This window comes from Pyxicephalus adspersus, chromosome 12, assembly GCF_032062135.1.
Source record: "Pyxicephalus adspersus chromosome 12, UCB_Pads_2.0, whole genome shotgun sequence".
NCBI lineage: Eukaryota > Metazoa > Chordata > Amphibia > Anura > Pyxicephalidae > Pyxicephalus > Pyxicephalus adspersus.
Window position 1 is genome coordinate 34,493,931 of NC_092869.1, and position 20,375 is coordinate 34,514,305.

The 20,375-nt window shown below is 37.9% G+C and overlaps 2 protein-coding genes across 6 annotated transcripts; both read left to right on the forward strand.

Moving 5' to 3' along the window:
* The first annotated feature begins 520 nt into the window (after window positions 1-520).
* On the forward strand, window positions 521-7,440 carry LOC140341644 (serine protease inhibitor A6-like). Its single transcript, XM_072427465.1, has 5 exons — window positions 521-674; window positions 1,449-2,113; window positions 3,411-3,681; window positions 5,118-5,265; window positions 7,182-7,440. The coding sequence occupies exons 2-5, from the start codon at window positions 1,471-1,473 to the stop codon at window positions 7,371-7,373; spliced, it is 1,254 nt and encodes a 417-aa protein (XP_072283566.1). The 5' UTR covers window positions 521-674; window positions 1,449-1,470; the 3' UTR covers window positions 7,374-7,440.
* Window positions 7,441-7,583: 143 nt separating this feature from the next.
* LOC140341645 (serine protease inhibitor A6-like) lies at window positions 7,584-17,949 on the forward strand. 5 transcript variants are annotated; one of them, XM_072427469.1, is made up of 6 exons: window positions 7,584-7,848; window positions 9,823-9,919; window positions 13,633-14,254; window positions 15,553-15,823; window positions 16,757-16,907; window positions 17,667-17,949. In XM_072427469.1, the coding sequence occupies exons 3-6, from the start codon at window positions 13,642-13,644 to the stop codon at window positions 17,853-17,855; spliced, it is 1,224 nt and encodes a 407-aa protein (XP_072283570.1). In that variant the 5' UTR covers window positions 7,584-7,848; window positions 9,823-9,919; window positions 13,633-13,641; the 3' UTR covers window positions 17,856-17,949. The 5 variants fall into 5 exon arrangements, with proteins under 5 accessions (XP_072283570.1, XP_072283567.1, XP_072283569.1 ...); XM_072427466.1 differs by lacking the exon at window positions 7,584-7,848 and having other exon boundaries at window positions 8,970-11,722; XM_072427468.1 differs by lacking the exon at window positions 7,584-7,848 and having other exon boundaries at window positions 8,970-9,919.
* Window positions 17,950-20,375: the final 2,426 nt, after the last annotated feature.

Sequence of the window (20,375 nt, forward strand, 5' to 3'; positions counted from 1 at the left end):
ATTCTAAAAATCCTTTAAAGTAGTGTTTCTCAACCAGGGTAGCATGGAACCCTAGAGTTCCCCCAGAAATTGCTAGGGGCACCTTGAACCATGAGCAGTTTGGACCTTTCAAGTCAGTGTAACTGACACCCATGATCTTTTTGGCTATCTAGCAATAAAATAGGCATGCCAATGTCCATCATGATAATATACTATGAGCTGTGGATACAGTATTTATAGCTGGGGTTCCCTGAAAACATTAAAGTTAATTTAAGGGTTCTCCCTTGTTAAAAAGGTTAAGAAAGGCTGCTCTAAAGTAATAAACCCCAGAGTGCCAGGCAACAAATATTTGCAAAAGGAAGGGTCAACAGCCTTAAATTAGACAGGCTTCAAAATTTTCCATGTTGTATTATCACATTGTTTACTGTCACAGAACTTTCACCGAAGATGAAAAGGTTTGTGTGCAATGTATTTCTAACTAACATTTTATTTGTTTAATATCAATGAGTAAAGGAATTTCAAATACCAAGCTTGTGTGTTTTTGTTTCCCCCCAGCATTCTGCAAATATTATTTATTCAGCCCGATGTAGAAGAGAACACCAGGGGCTTAATTTTGATGCACATAAATAGGATTTATTTTTGACTGTCACATGTGAAGGCTCTGTCTTTCCAAAAGGCTCATTGGGTTGGTACCGGTAAGTTGAAGCAGCGAGTGTGCTGATGTAAAAACTCTCAATTCAGTTTTTTGCATTGAGCTGCTTAGACAAAGGTTGCTCTAAAAACTTTTTGAGGCTATAAATACCCATCTTTTTATTTTTAAACCCTTAAAATTTTACTGCCTATTTTTCCTTTCTATTAAATATTACTTATGCTAAGAATGAACAATGTTTTGCTTGAAACAGGTTTAAAATAAGTGAAGATGAACTTATATAACCTCAGGGGCCATAAAAGCCAGTTCTATAACCTTTCCTATTGACTTTAATGCATTTTTACAAAATTCGGGAGTTGAAACCAATTCTTCCTCAATCCAATGTTATGAAAAAATAGGACATATATTTTCAACCTACATCATTCCTTACTCTACCGGTTCAATAACATTTTACAGTATATGATCAGCTTTGTGACTATTGGGTTTCATAGTAATTATCGATTTCAGCTTGATTTTTGAGTGTTGCATGTTGATTGTGTTATGATATGTGTGTGATCTACTGTGTCGATTTTTATCACAATTGATAGTTTTTTTTCCATTTTCCTGATGCCAAACATTTTTTCTAATAAAAGTTTCAATGTTACGGTGTAGAAGCACAGAGACCATTTCCTATATATATATATATATATATATATATATATATATAATATATATAATATATATATATATATATTTTTTATATATATTTATATTTATACAGTATATATGTATAGGATGAGGAATTGGTTTTGAAAGACTTACACATTATTATTATTTGCAGGTGGCTTCTTTACTGAGAAGACATGAGGTTCCTTCTAGTTTTACTTTTGATCATCCCAATAATAACTGCTTCAGGTGAACACAAATCTGAATCCCATGAAGACACCAAAGGTGGAAAAAAGCTAAAAAAAGCCCAAGCCCTAAGGGAAACAGTGAAAGGAAACACCAAGTTTGCCATAAATTTCTTCAAGCATGTGACCTCTGTGTCTTCTCAAAGCAAGGATTCCCATGCCAAAAATGTTGTTGTTTCACCTATAGGTATTTCCTCTGCCTTTTCCATGTTGTTACTGGGGACCCGAACAAAGACCCACCAGGAAATCTGGGAAGGTTTGAGTCTGAACAACACACATTGCAAGGAAAAGGACGTCCACAGGGCGTATTCCAGTCTTCTCCAGGCATTAAATGAACCAAAGAGCAGCCTTCAGGTCGACATCGGCAATGCTGTCTTTGTACAAGACACACTGGCCTTACTGAAAAGCTTTGAAGATGATGTACAGCATTATTACCATGCCGAAATTAAGAAGACCAATTTCATCAACTCACAAGAAGCTAAAAAAGAAATAAATGAATATGTGAAGAATAAAACCGAAGGCAAAATTGAAAAGCTTATCAAAGAACTTTCTGCAAATGCTAAGATGGTCTTGATCAACTATGTTCGATTTAAAGGTAAGAGAACAGCTTGAGCAGATTGAGAAAGCTTTGGCATCTCACATAACAGCATTCTCCGTTTTCCACTCATGTTTAAACCCTGTAGGACAATAAAATTAGGCAGACATAGAATGACTGACAGCTTGGTAAAGGTACCTGTAAAAAGTGGTGGGGTCTATAGCATCTAGGCAGGTCAAGCTGTTCAGATTGACTATGTTATGTAAAAGAGGACGGGATTGTTGTATTTTGGTAGAGGTATCAGAGGATTTTAGTGCAGCAGAAGTAGCATTGACGGTGCAAATAGGATGTAAAGAGCTCGCTGTCAACAAGAATCAACAAGTACATTACTGTATATGCAGCATTGAGAGGCATGTGATCAAGAAAAAAAGACGAAAAGGGTTTTTTTTTTCTTCAGTCAGAGTATATTGTGCTGGGAACAAATCATAAAGTGTGCAATTCATTATACAGTAACAAAGTACCAAAACAGAAAAAGGTTGTTGTTGGTCTTCTCATTAACATTATGGCAAATATGGGGTGCTGGTGTTGCATCTCCTGTCATATATGGGCATGGAGATGACGTTATACGCGAGTGAGGGCGCATGTGCGGGATAATGACAGTTCCGCCCATACGCAGACTGGATGGTGATGTCAGATTTGCCCTTCCTCTGTCAGCCCACAGTCTGTGGCTAAATGAGCTGTCTCGATATGTAGAGGGCTAATCAACAACCCAGGATTTGCACGATTTGGACGATTGCAGTGTATGTCAAAGGGCTGGGCGGGGGTCCCATTGCATGGGAGTAAATATTTCAACATACAGTTATGTGAACGATCTCTGGACTTGCCCTAAGAAGCCAGTCGGTGAAACGCATCGGGATAAGAGATGTTCTTTTTCAAAATACTCAGGGAATATCTGTGTATAGTTTCATGTTTCCCATGACGTTAATGGGAAGACCAACAATAACCTTTAATCTGTGTTTGTACTGTACTGTACTCTGTTACTGTATAATGAATTACACACTTTATGATTTGTTCTAAGCACAATATACTGTGACTTGCTACTCTTGATCAATAGCATCCATAAGGAGAGCGGCTATGTATATAATTTTATAGGAGGTGGGATTAAGTTTATTTCTTATTTGAGAGGCATATGCATGTAGTGCAGAGATTTTTCTGAATATCTTTATTTTTCCTACAGATACTTTTTAATGTTAATTTTGTTTTAGTTTTGTAAAATTTCTTTATGAGTTTTTTTACCCAATAACTAACTATCTCAGTTGTTTTGTAATGTAAATGTATACATGTTTTATTTTATTAGGAGAATGGCAGAATCCTTTTCATCCCAGAAGTACAAGTGTTAAGAAATTCTTTCTTGATAGCAACACAACAGTAGATGTTCAAATGATGGAACGCACAGGTCGGTACAACACTTACCAGGACACACAACTTCCATGCACAGTTGTCGAGCTTCCATACAAGGATAATGCATCCATGATTATTGCCATTGCTGAGCCAGGCAAGATCCATGAGGTAGAGCAGGGATTGTCCACCGAGACCATACAACGATGGAAGACATCATTTCGTAATGGGTAAGTGAGGAAAGCCACAGGAAAATTTATAACAACACCTTTAGTTTAACTATTTTTTGAAGTCTTATTGGTTGACATGCAGTGGCAAAGTCTTCTCTGTAAGGTGTGAGGAACAGGTATGTCCTATTTTAATTTACAGAAAGAAGAAAACCCAAGATAGACACCAGCAGTGCTATGATGTTGGCTAGTAACACAAAGGGCAGGATGCAGGACAAGGTCTGGCAGAGGTGGGAAAGGGCAGGCAGGAAGCATCCCCACAAAACTATGGGATTAAATACTCCTCTAAACAGAGGTGGGAAAGGGCAGGCAGAAAGCAGGACAAAGGCATGAGTTAAGGGGACAAAGACAGCCAGGAGGCAACAGCAGAACAAAAGCTGCAATTTCTGAAGGTTACAATACGATGGTAACTATAAGCCCGCGTGTGGCTCGGTGTAAAAATTTCTAGCTGAAAGCGGTAACCCTGAGACACACTCAGGGTAGCTAAAAAATTAAAAAATACAGCCTTACCTGGTCCCATCAGCATCCTCTAGTGTCCTGCCATCCTCTGGCCACGTCCTCTTCGTCGATCTGTCCACCGGCGAGTGTGCTGACGTTCCCCAGGAGTTCCCGGTGACGCAATACAGTGGATTTATATGACTAAAAGCAGTACATTGTATTTCAATAAAAAAATGTTTACAGTATAATATTACAATATAAATAAAATAAATTTTAAAACACAAAATCATGTCAAAATTTATCTTTTCATTTTTTAATAAATTTATTTTTTTTAATGTATTTAATTTATTATTTTGACATGTTTGTGTTTCAAACTTTTATACTCATACTATTATATTATACTGTAAAATAAATTTTCATGAAAGACAATGTACTGCTTTTAGACATATAAATCCAGACAGAAATGAACCGCCCAGGAGGTTAAACAAAATGTGGTCCTAAGCAAATATGAAGTAAAGGCCCCAAATGCACAGCATTCTAGCTCACTGCAACCCCAACGTCAATTGGTAACCTAGAGAAGGTGGCGCCCTGGGAAATTGTCCAGTTGGCCCTACCCTAAAACTCATCCTGTAGTTTATGGAACATCATATCAAGAAATATAGTACAGATTTTTGTATAGCTACCAATAAGCATAAAACAGAGCTCCAGAGAATGTTACATGTTGGAACATGTAGTGTTCAGTTGTTCCATAAGCAATACAAGATCATTGGTTTAAAAAAGTCAAAGATGACAAAAAAAATGTAGTTTTCACTCAACACCACTAAACAAGGACTAATAAGTAAAATGTGTAGTGGCTGTTTTTGGGTTTAGATAAACTTTGACAGCTGCAACAGCTTTGTATTTATCTATATGGATGGAGTTGTCCTTTTCATTATGATAACTGTTGCGGTTATCGGTATTGGCTGGCACATACAAGCTTCATCAAAATTTTTCTTTTACAGAATGATTAGACTTTCCTTACCCAAATTTTTCATCAGTTCAACCGTAAAACTGGAGGATGCTTTACCTGAACTTGGAATCAGAACTGCTTTCACCGATGCTGCAGACTTCTCTGGTATCACTCATGATGTCGCCTTCAAAGTGGGAAAAGTAAGAGTCTGTTCTTTTCCTCTTCCTGATATTGATTTCATATTTGACCTGTGCATTTGGTGCTAGCTCTCATCTTCCATCTAATTAGACAGCCACTTATTCTTCCATAGGAAACCATATTTATCATTTCAACAAATTCAAAAAAAACAAACAGAATATATGGAAAATGTGGAGGAATTAGATTACCTATAAGATTTTATTACTGGGGAAGTTTACTCCCTGTGTGTACATTGGTAGCCATTGTCAAAGGGGCAGAAAGTGATGTGACATTTCAAAATTTAGTTATCATTAGAACTGGAGGTGAAAATTAATCTTGAAAGGCAAAATACAAGAAGAGGATGAATTTGAGCAACGACAGCTGTTTTCCTATAATTATTTGCACACTCATGAAGATGGAAGACAATATGTTACGTCATCACCAGGTCATGAATTTAATAACGGAGTCACAGTCAGACCTTTCAGTTTTGAATCTCAGTTCCAAGTGTTACGAGGTACGAGGGCGTGCTGAGAAGTTCCTGGCTTTGCTCAGAAAGAAGAAAGTCAGAGTTATGAAATAACACATTTATTCAACATATGCCCCCCTGAGACTAATGCACTTGGTACAGTGTAGTTTCAGCTTTTCTAAACCATTCAAATAAAAGTACTTTGGTTGGGCCGCAAACCAGCTCTCAGCAGCATCTTTGACGTCAGAATTGTCCTCAAAACGTTGCCCTTTCAGGTGTTTCTTTAAATTCGGGAACAGATAATAGTCCTAAGGGGCCAGGTCAGGTGATGAAGGGGCCAGGTCAGGTGATAAGGGGGGATGGTGAACTAATTGGAAACTCAGGGTGTTCAATTTGGCAGCCACAATGTTGGACGTGTGCGCAGGTGCATCATCCTGCAAAAAAAAGATCCCTTTGGTCAACTGTCCATGGCGTTTCGTCCTAATTGCCTCCTTCAGCTGTTCCAGGAGGTTAGCATAATACTGGCCGGTGATACTGGAGCCCCTAGGTAGGTAGTCCACCAACAGAAAACATCTTTGTCTCAGAAAACGAACGTCATGACTTTTTTGGCCGATTTCTGTGTTTGGAACATCTTCGGCCGCGAGGACCCGCTGTGGCGCCATTCTTTATTCCTTGGTTTCAGGATCATAGATATGGAGCCCGGTTTCATCCTCTAACCTAGCCAAAAAGTTCTGTGTTCAAAATGGGCCAAAACGGCTTTGGATGTTTCAACTTGTTCCTTCTTCTGATCACTGTTCAAACATTTCAGCACCCACTTCGCTAAAAGCTTGCGCATGTCTAGGGTAGTGGTGATAAACCCAACACTCTCCCGTGAGATGTCAAGTATTTGGGCTATCTTTTTTGCGGATATTCGCCGGTCCTCAATAATCAGCTCATAGACAGCATCGCAGGTTGCCGGGTCAGTTGAGGTTGGGTGCGGCCCACTGCGGGGCTCATCTTCAACGGTGAAATGCCCAGTCTTGAAATGAGATATCCAGGTTTTGACAGTGCTGAAGGAAGGACACTTTTTCCCCAGTGTTTATGACATTTCAGTGTGAAAATCCTTTGTTCACTTTCCCTGGAGAAACACAAACTTCATGATGGCCCGTCTGCTATCACAGCTTCTCATTAAAAGAAAAAACAGTTTTAGGAATCGCAAAGACCTGATATTTGCACAGTTACATACTAAGATATTAGGCTGTCACATGCTCCCCACACTCATTTTTCTCTTTCATCTGGAAGGGGGCAAAGCCAGGAACTTCTCAGGGCACCCTCTCGTAAAGCTGTGTACAGATAGACGTCAGAATTTTGGCCATTTTTTGTACTGACTTTCCCATGTCCTATTGCCAATGATCATGTAGAACTATATGTGAGCAAATTGTTTTTGCTTCTTATTTACTGATTCTATTATTTCTGTGTTTTACTATATTTCAGGCTGTGCACAAAGCTGTTCTAAATGTGGATGAAAAAGGCACAGTAGCTTCTGCAGCCACAGGTCTGGAGTTGATTCCATTGGCGGCATACCCAAGGATAGTGGCCAATCATCCATTTTTTACAATAATATATGATAAAACTACCAACACCATTTTATTCATTGGAACTATAACAAATCCCATAGAGTCATAAACTGCAATGTTGTCACTTCTGATACCATTGTAATTCTACTTGATAAAATAAAACTTAAAAAACTGTAGACTCCCCGACTGGTTCATCAAATATCCAGAAGAGTGCCCCTTTCTAGTGTTCACCTACTCAGAAGTAACATTGAGCTCGTATAAAACATGGTCTTGACCATTTCTTAAATGTGCCCTTTTAAACCCAACTCCACTAAACTAATTTTTGTTCATATCACATAATAAAACTTTAGACAAAATCACAGTAAAGTAAAATTGAACATTTTTCTGCAATACTCAACTTTAGTTTAGCATTGTAACTGCAGTAACTCCGAACCACCACAACTAGATATATTTAAGGTGGAATAATGTTCTTTGTTATTCCACTTCCTTTGAGCTCAGGTTCTCATGGAAGCACGAGTCTGGATTCAGAACACTTCTTTAGAACCAAGGAGGAGAAGAGAATGAACCATAGACCTCTACAACTGGTTAGAATGCCTTAAAGAGTTCTTTTTATAATGAAATGAATGTAACAATCATAAAATATTCTCTGGTAGTAAATTAACCAATGTCATTTGAAACACATGCACCAGGAAGATTCACCCACAGTGTTGCTGAATATCAGATTCACTGTTTTATATAAAAGACTCACTAAAACTTTGGGCCTTATTTATTATAGCTCTTCAAGACTTGAGAGGTTACCTTTTTATCAATAAACCCAAAAAATCAGAAACGAATCTGGTCCAGGATTGAAAACATTTTCTTACAAATAGAAAATGATTTTAATAAATCTATTCCGGGTTTGCTGGATCACCCAGGTTAACGGATGAAAGTGTATCCTCTCCCACCTTGGAGAGCTTTAATAAATCAGGTCCTTTATCTCTGCACTATGAGGACTATTTAAAAACATTTTTAAACAATATTACCCCAGACTTATCAAAAATGAACTCATCTTTTATAATGGATTTAATTAGAAAATGTATGACTCCTGAAAAAAAGTTTACCCAATGTGAAAAAATTTAAGTACTGGGAAAAAAGTGGGAAAGTCTTGGGTAAAAACATTTAATGGGTCATTAGATTTTAGATAAAGTGTCAGTTCAGGAAAGGTTTTAATTTTATTTGACACACCACCCAACTTCATATTTTGTTTCTGTTTCCGGTACACTGGTATTAAGGATTGTATGTCATACATTACGCACTCCTCCGTTATCCCTTCATACACCCTCATGCCACATGGTTCTGCTCACCCTCTCCCTCACCAAAGCACCCCTAAAAATGAGTAGTAGGGTAGATAAGCCTGTACCCTGAGAGCCAGATCTATCGTAAAGGGCCATAAAATAGTATTTACTAAGCGTTGCATCATACCCATGACAAAACGAGCGTTGTCTTCTGCATCACATGGTAAAGGTCGGGCAATTTTTATAACTTGGAAAAACTCTTGCCTGAATCAATAAACCAAAGGTTTGAGTAGATATTGCCTGAATGATCATTTCCAAAGATTCAAATACAGATAATATAGACTTCAGATGCACAGCAGACACAGACTTGGGTACAGATGGACAAAGTAATCAGAAAATCTATCTATCTTTTTGTGCATGGAAAGGTAATATACAGTAAAAAGTTATATATATTTAATAAATTGATAAGTTTTGGGATGGGGTTTGGTCTTGGATTTCAAGGCTATGTATTCTTTTGAATGCTAATAATATGTATTAAGGTGTTATTTATTTTTATTGGCAGCCCAATGCACCAAGGAAACACATGGTAGCTAAATGTTGGCTAGGCACCCCAACAGACAAAGACATCACAGTTCCAAAGCTTATATGGTGCAGTGAAGGACAGTATCAAAAAATGTTTTATGTCTGTCATCTTGAAAAAGTTTTATGTATTGCCACCCTATTCACTAGAATGAGCTGCTTTAAATGTACCAACGTGCTGAAGTCTGAATTAGTCATAAAAATAATATAAAGTGTCATATTCATTGAACCATTTGCTTTTTCTTCTGCTATCATTATAATTTGTTGTGTCAAAGTGAAATCCACACCAGCAGACATTGTGAAACATTGTTATCAGGACTTTGGTCTTTCACCTTTGTTTCGCTCGGTTGCCAATATTGACCAATCTCAAACAAATTTTTTTTTTCCTAAGGAAAAAAGCCTTTGGGTGTTTTTGTAATTATTATATTTTTAAAGTTTCATCATGTAACTGGATAAATGTTGTCTAGTGTTTGTGTGGAAGAAGTGAATATTAGAATTTCAGCTTATTTTAGTGTTGCTTATAATGCAGAAAGAAGGGTTATACGCTATCAGGATTTTATATTACCCAGGTGAGAGAATTTGGACATAGTGCTGGCAACTGAAATTATGCATGTGACAAGTCTAGGATACAAAAATGTGCACAATTAATCAAGCAAATCCAATTGGAAGTTCCCTTCTGTTCTGTGTTTACCCCATTATCAACAGGGCAGATTATCATACAATGGTATGCAGTGTTTTGGGACTTTTGGGTCTTCTCATGTGCACTAGGCTTTACAACAAGTGAAAAGAAATGTTTCCAAAGGTGAGATAAACAGCAATACAAACTTAAGCCAAAAGTTTTGCCTTACAGTTCATTATTTTTATTATTTACTCTTATTATCATGAGTCTATAATGTGCTCAGCAGTCCGAAGCTCATGCTGTTCTTTGTTGTAATGCTTATTTTCCATGCAAATGGCCTGGCCAGGACTTTTGACAGCACTCCAGAGTTTAGGGTGCTAGTCAATGAACCGTCCATGTTACCGTTAAAGTTTAATCCTAAAATCCACAATGCGTCTGATTTAGGAAAACTCTTTATAATTGAAAAACATAGATTTCATGGAAGAGTCTGGGTAATCAAGCAAACCCAGAATTGATTTCCTAAACATCATTTGATACTGGTAAATGTTTACTGCTCAGGACTAAATCCATTTCAGGTTTGTTGGATCACCCAGGTTCTCCCAAGATTGTCTATTTTTTCCAGTCTTGGGGAGCTTTGATAAAGGCCCATTGTGAGAATATTAGTCCGTGGCGTTGTTAAATTTAACCTTGTATGTGTATAGGGAAGTTACTTGGAAAATGGGTAAAAATGCTTATATAAGGGGTCATTAATGGCAGAGAGGGAAGGAATTATTAATCGGTAGGAAGGGCATTCACAAGTAGTCATTACTGGTGAGTTGGATAGTATCAGATTGTCAACATAGGAAAGAGTTGCACAGGTAGATATCATTGGGCAGATAGGTATTAATGATAAGATGGTCAGTCATAGGGTGGTAAGCATTGATGGTAAGTGGAGCCTCAGATGTTCATCATAGAGGGAAGGGATTCAAATGTCATCAATGGGGTAAGGAGGAGTATATATTATTCATTTAGGAGAATCAGGAAGACTTATCAGTGCACAGGAATCCCAAGTACCCATCAGACTTACCATTCCTTGTTAACTCCCATTTGGAGTGAGGACCCTGCCCCGAGGAGCTTACAATCTAGGAGTATCACACAATAAGAGGGGAGATATGGAATGGGTGCATAGGGCTCCCATGTATCCATCAGTGGTTGTATATAGGGGATTCCTATGAGGGGAAAGGATTCAGAGGTAGTCATTTTTGGTAAGTGGGGGACTAATAAATGATCATCATTGGTGGGAAATAATTTCACAAGTGAGCCTCTTTGGAAGGTGGACGTGTTGGTATTAATGATAAGAAAGTGAGTCATCATTTGTTGGAAGGGGGTTAAAGGTGTTTATCATACTGTACAGGGATTCATATCTTATCAATGGAGGTAAGAGGAGTTTTTATTATTTTTCATCTGGGAGAATCAGGAAGGTTTATCAATTCATAGAGCTCCCACATATCCATTGGTCCTACCATCCCAGAGTGAGAGAATTCATTACTAGCATACAGGGGATTCAGAGGTGGTCATTATTGGTGGGAAGGGATTCAGAGGTGAAGTCGGGATTACCAGATGTTCATAATTGAAGATAAGAGGAGTATTTATTACTCATGTGGGAGCAGCGAGAAGGCCTGTCTGTGCATAAGGGTTCTCAACTACCCATCAGTCTTTCCATCCCATATAAACCTCTCGTTTGGCAAGGAAAAAACCTGTATGTCGCAGAAGACACTTTCTTTACATGGGTGGGGGGAGTGACACTTACACCAGTAAACACAATACAAATCCATTACTGTTTTTATGATAGTGTTTGATACAGTTTGAAGTTTCAGCCCTTTTTGTTGGGTCAGGTCATTATGACCTTGTGGTGTATCTGATTAACAAACATTTTGTTGGCCAATATAAGAGTCAAGTTTGCAGAGATTTGCATTTTGCAGAGGACAGGTGGGCACACATAGAAAGGTAAGTTATGCTTTATTCTATTCTATTTTATTTTGATAGAGGATAGATCTACTAATAGATTTTGTTTTACAAAGACATGAAGCTTATGCTGTCCAATAGTGCATGACTAAGCAGTAGATGGAGACCCCGAGCTCAAGTTTTTAATGAAGTCTGTATAAGAAATCAGCAATTATAAACACCCCATGATCCATATAGGAAAGATATTTGTTGTGTTGCTATGTCCTTACTAGAACTTGTTATTGTAAAAAAACATGATTATCAAATTTACTCTCAAATTCCATAATGAATGCTACAGATACCCCTCTAAACCAAGAGACTGAGCTCCATATGCCAATACATATAACCTCTTATCTATTAAATGAACCCCTTGGAATACTTAAGCCAGAACCATGCTTTAGACAAATGTACTCTTTTTGACCTAGCTTCTTCTTTGGTCAATCTGCCCCTATAGCTTTCTTGTGTCCATTAGCTTAAAGGAAATGTTTCATGTTTTGTATTTATTTTCTATATATATATATATATATATATATATATATATATATATATATATATATATTCTCTTTATATATCAATCCAAAATGTATGTTTTACAAAAAACGTATCATAACTGCTTTGCTGAAAAAAAAAATATTATTACTACTATTATTACAGAGCTCAACAGCTAAAACTCTACTTTATACACAGGATTGAGTTAGAGAAGTAGGGGGATCTCAATTTACTTCTCTCGGAAGTGTATCTGGTAACTACAATTAATTAGAAAACAATTTCCCCAGTTCTGTTACTGCTTTTCTTAAATTTACAATGTGTGTTAGTTTAATTGTCTAGAAAACCATGAATATTTTGTTGTCTGCTAAAGCATGGTGGTACTTGAAGCTTCTCAATGCCTAAACTTTTGAAGGCTAACCCTACCTTTATGGGGTCATTGAATAAAATAGTGGAACCTGGAAATGGAAGGATAGTACCAAAAGAAACCAATCCTTAGGTAATAACATGAATGAAGTCTGTTTAGCTGCATTGAGTTTTAATATTATTATCAATATTATTAACAATAAACTGTATTTATATAGCACCAATTCTGTGGGTTTGCACTTTGCTTTTTAATTGTAATTAGATCAATGATTTGCAATGTAAGTCATTGGAAGAAACATTAAAATTAGTAGCTAACATTTGTTTTGTATTGGCTTGAAAATAAAATTGCACATTTCTGAGACTATAATCTGATATTCAGATTTGGTATCATTGTAGCAGGCCTGGAAATGATGATTCAAATGATTTAGGGTGGTGAATTACAGATTGGGTGAATTACAGTGGGTAAAATAATTAATTCATGCTGATAATTGCTGTTTTAGACCCATTTAACTAATAAGATTTGGAGTGTACAGGAGTTGGCATACCCCTAATGATCAGATAAATTGGCATTATGGGTAGGCTTAGATACCCTAAGGTCCCCAGGAAAGGGGAATAGATAATTTCCAAGCACAGGATATGAAAATATTCTTGTCATTCATCAGTTTACTTGGCACCAGAAATACGAAGCAAGAATGTCTCCTTAAACATTGCCCTTCCACCCTTTTAGAGGTTAGATGCCGGACCTCTTTTACAACACAGGATGCCTGCTTTATCAAAGCTCTCCAAGACTGGAGAAGATAGACTTGTGGATGAACCTGGGTGATCCAGCAAACCCAGAATGGAACTTGTCCAGGATTAAAAACATTTGGCAAATAATAGCAAATGATTTAAGAAATCTATTTCAGGTTCCCTGGATCACCCAGGTTCATCCAGAATAGTCTATTATTTCCAAGGGTTTAATAAATCAGGCTCAGAATATGGAGGATAACTGGCAGAAGTTTCAAAGAACCCCTTTAGCAGTAAGCTCTAATTTTACGTGTAATTTTAAATTTTACCTGCAGGTGTGAAAGATGAAGATTCTTTTTTTCCTCCAGTTGTGCACCTTGCTGGTCCTTGCAACTGACGAAAAAAACCAGGAGGTCAGTGGCAGCTATGAACACTCAGAATGGGAAAAATCAGAAGCATCCAAATCTTACATGAACTTTGCTTTGAGGCTTTATAAATTCATGTCTTCGCAAGCAGCAAAAGCTACACCAAACCTATTTTTTTCACCAATCAGCATCCACGCTACCCTCTCTACACTGGCACTTGGTGCCCGTTCAACAACACGAAGGGAAATTCTCCAAGGAATGGGCCTGAATGACAACAAGACAGACAAAGAACTGCATGAGTGCAACAGAAAGCTCCTTCAGAAAATATTCAAGCAAACCAAAGATGTAAATTTCAATATAGGGAATGAGATCTTCATAGAAAAATCAGCAATTTTCTTCCCACAATACCAAGACAATGTGACTTACTACTACAACACTTCCATTCAATCCATCAGCTTCAGTGACACTCGGAATGCTATAAAAACAATAAATACACATGTGAGCAAGAAAACAGACAATAAAATACAAAAAATTGTCGAAAAATTGGATTCTAAAACAATGATGGTTCCCTTAGATTATTCAGTCTTTCAAGGTAAGTTCACTGGGCTATTGACTACCCAAAGTAGATTTTGGAGCAATCAATGATACCAATTTCCAAATACAACAACCAGCAGACTACCTACTACTGGGGAAGGTGTATTTACCATAAGACACTTGTAGATCATTTACTACAGGGAAGTATGACAAACTGTGATAACTTTAATATTTTTGTTTCTTTTATTGTGTTTGCCTCATCTGTGTACTTATAAACTTTTGTGGCTAAATTCAATAAAATAACTGGAAGAGGAAAGTGTGCAGAGAGAAAGTTGGGAAGAGTTTGAAGACTCTTCATACTGCAGGAAACCATCTGTCCTTTTCCTTGCTTGTTGTTGGGTATGGTTAAAAATAGCTCTGCATATTGAATGTAGACTGCATGTTGCCTATAATACATTAATCTGTCATTAGCTTCTATTGAAATGTTTACATGTGGCAAGGTTCCTACATCATTGCTCAAAAGTGCCTAGGGTGGCATAAGGCCCAAAGACATTTTCCTACAAAGTGAGCAGCACATGGCCAGAAGTGACTTGTTGCTTCCAGAATTTAGTGTACAGTTGATCAAAAATCCGGCAACCTCCAGACCTGAGAAGTGCTGGATTTTCCAAAATTCCAGATTTTTGAAGGTTATACTCACCTCCACACACAGGCCAGCCTTCCTCTCGCTGCACCGCGGACATCTGGCACAGTTCCAGGGAGCGGGTAGCAGGGATGTCCCAACCTGTATTTAGTGTAGCAAGCAAGACCTAACGGCTGTTCCGCAGAACAGCACAATCAAAACATCAGTGGCCAAACTGTATACTACAGTCCCTGTATTGAAAATGCGATCTGAAATTCATGCCGAAAAACTGAAGGATCCGGATTAACGGTGGTCAGGTTTTCGATTGTCAACCTGTACTTAAAATGATTCCCCACTGTTCCTATTCAGTTGAATTGGCAAAGTTGGGAGAATAGTTAAGCCTGTAGTATAATGCTGTGGTCAACCACAATTTTTAGGGGGGAGGTTTCTGGCAGCATTAGCCAGCGTTTTTGCACTTAGATCTAGAATTAGACCTAAAAATAGAACAAAATACAATATTATTATTTTTATTATTATTATTATTAAAAATAATAAATAGGATTTTTTTAGTGACAACTAATAAGAGAAGGTCACTGTTAGGATTTACATACACTGTATATATTTATTTGTGATAAAAAATCAGTTATATGAATAGTAAAAAGAAGTTAAAAATCCTAATAAACATCTAAACCCAAACCTTTATTAACATTTAAATGAACCCTTTCTTTGTTCCCCAGCAAAATGGGAATCCCAATTTGACATAGAAGATACAGAAGAGAGAAACTTCACAGTGAATGAAAATAAAACGGTCTCCGTGCCAACAATGCGTCGACAAGGGTTATATAGAACTTTCAAGGACAAGGAGATGAAAAGTTATGTGGTGGAAGTGCCATACACCTGTAGCACAGTCCTTCTCATCATTGTACCAGAATTGGGTAATCTCCACAGTTTTGGAACAAAACTGACCCCTGAGATGATAAAAGAATACTTATCTTCATTAAAAAACAGGTATATATTAAGGTTGCTTACAATAGAACTATAATTTTATTATCATGTAATGTGGTGTAGGGTAATGACATGCATTAATATACCAAGACCATGGCAGGATGGGGGGACAGATCAGTGTCAGCCTGGGCTCAGATGTAGCTTGAGAAATACTGGTCTGGTGACATCTAGTGGTGCAACATTAAAAGTAAGTATTGCAGCAATGGGATCTTCTAATGAAGAAATGAATCTCTAATGAAAAAAAAATCTAAGGAAGGATGCTAGCGTAATGGTTTGCATATAGTTGGAGTTTTGGTGTGATTCAAGCAATTTTGGATGCCGATACTCACATCACAGAGGTTGCTTGAGCCCCTGTAAGGAATCAAGTAACTAAAGAAATTGTGCGTGAAGAATATTTCTCCACTCAGAATCTGGTAGGTGATCACACTCTATGCCCTGGTTCTGATGATCCTTTCCTTAATAGCTGTGTATCCTTTATGTTGTATGCAAAGCTAGAGTTCTTCTTTCAACAAAAACTCTCCTAGGCAAGTTTGTACCCAAAATAAACCTAAAGCAAAACATAGCAAGCAAAGCATAACATGGAAAATGTTTGCAAACAAAACAAATGTAAAATATATGTAATGTAAATGTCAAGCATATTGGGCTGTATATTACATTACAGATATAAACAGGTAAAAAAAAGTCATGAGAAACGCATAGAAGAACACATTATGTAGCCACATCATGTGTTTTTCTCACGAAATGTGTACTAATAAAACTGTAAATTGTAATTGTTGCACCTACAAGAATCCCATATTGCTTTTTTAAAAAAATCCAATCAAATTACTTGAATTCTGATTTGAAGATAAGGATTGACACTGTTTTTCGCCTCATTGAGAATACCTGGAATAATTGATATTACTAATACAGAGACTGAGATATTTTTTTCCTCTACAGTATGTTGGACCTTTACATACCCAGAGTATCTTTTAACAACTCAGTCAATGTACAATTTGCAACGTTGTCCATGGACATGAGAAGTATGTTCAGTGGTGACAATGCCAACTTCTCCAAGATCTCAAAAAAACCAAGGCTAAGAGTTTCAAAAGTGAGTATATTTCTTTGTCTTTTAATGTTCCGGCAAAGCAGCCCTCCTCCCATCCTAATAACTGGCAATCTGCTGACTAGTGAGGGAATATTCAATAAGTGGAAGGAAAGGAGAAGCAGGCACACAATGAAGCAGGGAGATTCTTGCACTGCAGTTCCCAAGGTGCAGCTAATTTTCCAGTAAGGAGAACTCTGAGCAGCACAATCAAGCTCCAAGTCTCCCTAAACAAGCAGTCAGTGGCATTTATTTACATCTATGTGGCTACAGAACAGCGGTGCCTGGGCACAAGAAATCCACTGCTGTGTTCAGGAGGAATTCAAGACAAAAGGCAAACCTTTACTTCTTGGGCACAATTGCCATTCCTAGATGTTCCCTAGAATGCATTTCATCTTTGCTTTTTGAGTTCAAGTCAACTTTGTTTGAATTTTGGCAAATAAGCCAATATTGTTGAAGGTTTGTTCTTCTTGCTTCTTTACTACAGTGGAGGCATTGCAGAAATACCAGTGTTTAGTTTATGCAGGGCAAAGCTAGAGTTTACATCACCATCTTTCCTTATGCATCTCTTTTCCTGTGTGCAAAGAGAAATTTGGTAATTTTGAGTATTGGAGAGCTTGTTTCTCCCTCACCTTCTTCACATGTGATGGTATTAGTGGTTGACAATTGGCAGATCAGCAACCAGTGCTGTCATATTGTGATTTACCTTAGTCATCAATTATTTTTTTTAAATAAGTTAATACCATTAATTTGATTTGTTGACAGATGTGCCACCAGACATATGCCAACTTCACAGAGGAAGGAAGAGAGATGAATGCTGCAGCTGTTTCCCAGTCAAACTACGTCTTCTCAAATCCTAAATTCAAAGTTAACCGCCCTTTCCTCATGTTGGTCTACAACAAGAATATGGAAATCATTCTCTGGATGGGCCGGGTCATTGACCCCTCTAAGTAATGTCCCTGACTTGCGGTAAATTAACGTGATAAAGCACATATATGTATACAAAATGAAACCATTTTTCCTATATTAAAGATAATGTACTGAACAATTTCTGTTTTGTGTTTTCCTCTATAACGTTCATGATAGAGAGGTATAAGCCAGAAATAGGTGAGCTTCAGGGATTATCCAATAGGGTGGTGCAAAATAAACTTGAGCTTTGATCAAAATCTGTATATTAGAGTCGACTGGGTGTTTATGGGGGCCCTGAACCATGTAAAACGGTTAAAACAAAAGCAGGTTCTTTACCAGAAGATGACAATATGTCCTGAGGTGTCAGTGTTTCGATGTGGTGGCTTCCAATCAAGAACAATTTTTGCAAGTACAGAATGTACCTTTTTATTTTCCTAGAAAAAAGTTTGCTTGCCATTTCCAATGCAATAGACAACAAATGTTTTAATTGCTTTACTTACCCTCCCACTCACTATGTAATGGAGATAATGAATAAGCAACATTTCTGACCTCCAGGCTGGACAACAAGCATGGCTACTCCTATAGATACAGTACAGAAAGTCAGCCTAGCCACCCAGGACAGGGACTGTGTTATTTGCATGATTACCAGGAATAAATAAAAGAAAATAACATAAAAAGGAAAAGTAATAAACCACCAAGTCTAAGGCCTTGTAAGCTCCAATAAATTACAGTTCAGTTACTGAGATTAGGTAGAACACCTTTACACTTTCATAGTCAATTCCCGAACCCCCAACAGACCACTGGAGAAGCTGTTGCCATGTACTGCATATATCCACCCTTAGAATCATAAAACCTTACATATCTAGTTGTAGTTGGCCACATCAAACAGGACTTATTCTTCTGAATGTGACTAATGACTAATAGATACAGAACCAACCATATTGGAAAGTAACCAATGGCATTGCTTTAAGAGTAAACTCAAGTGGAATGTCTCCTACTATCTCCAAAACATATACTGTACAATTTATATGGGTACCATGGGCGTTGCTAGTACATCACTCATATCTTTTGTCTGGTCTGCTGGATGCTATCTTGTTTGTAATCGTACTATCCCTGCCTAAAACATTGCTTATGGGCAGCCTTGGCCAAGTTACCTAATTGCTCTGGGCAGCTTGTATCTATTCCATGGATGGCCTTAGGTAGTGTATGTGTTGTATGACACCCCATCAGGCATTTTCCCCTGACCCTCACCCTCCAAGCTTTTCCACCAGCAGTTAAAGTGTGGTACTGGCAGAGGTTGGAACTCAAGTCGCGTGACTTGGACTTGAGTCCAATTTATGTCGCCTAATGAATAGCTTGCAACTCGACTTGGAGGTTTTGCCCAGCGACATGCAACTTAACTTGCTTTCTCTGTTGACAGCTGAAGGGGATGGGGATGAAGGCAGTGAGGCTTCTGTAACACTGCCTTCCTTCTCACCCCCCTCAGAGGAGAAAGCCATGGACTTAGAATGCAAGAAGGTGGGGAGAAAGGCAATGAGTCTTCTGTAACACCGGCTTCCTCCCGCCTTTCTTGCATTCCAAGCCACAGCTTTCTCCTCTGACAGCTGAAGAGGGTGTGGAGGAATGCAGTGTTACAAAAGCCTCACTGCCTTCCTCCCTGCCCCCTTCAAATCAGCTGTCAGAGGTGAAAGCCGAACTTAGTAAATCCAGGGGATGGGGATGAAGGCAGTGAGGCTTCTGTAACACTGCCTTCCTTTCCACCCCCTTCAGCTGTCAGAGGAGAAAGCTTTTTTTTTTTAAGAAATAATGAGAAAAGGTTAGACCTGCTCACCATAGGGGATGATTTATTCATTTGTCTTGGTGACCTTTACTAAAAAAGAAAATGAGGAGAAAAAAAACATTTTAGGTTTGTCCCTAGATCAGGGTAAATGTTCCAATGGGGACACCTGTTTTCCTTTTCCAACTCTGGGACGAAATCTCTCCAACACTGTGCAAGCAGCAAAACATAACCTGGCACCACTCTTAAATAAACAGTTTGGGCTATACATACACTTTGAATTGGACTAAAAACACTAAGGGCCTGATTCATTGAAACTCCAAGACTGGAGAATTTAGATTATCAAAGGTGAACTTGGGTGATGCAGTAAACTTGAAATGGATCTGGTCCAGTATTGAATACATTTGCTAACAGATGATTTTTAAGAAATCCATTCCTGGATTTCTAGATGACCCAGATTCTCCTATGATAGTCTATCCTCTCCAGTCTTGGAGAGTTTCATTAAATCACGCCATATGTGTTTGCATAGCTTTTAAAACATTAAATCTTCAACACATGGCTGTATTTGGAATCACCACTGCAACAATCTTGTCACCAGGGACAAGAACATTAAGTGATCCACCTTGAATTTTGGGTGACTGTATCCTTAAAACTACTTGTTAGGAAGCAGCAGTCTACTTCAATCTATGGAGGTCCATTGGTAGGCTTATTACACTTGTATTATCCCTTTAGAAGAGGTGGCTGTGTTTCATAAAGTTTTGTGTGTCAATCGCTTAATAAATACAGAA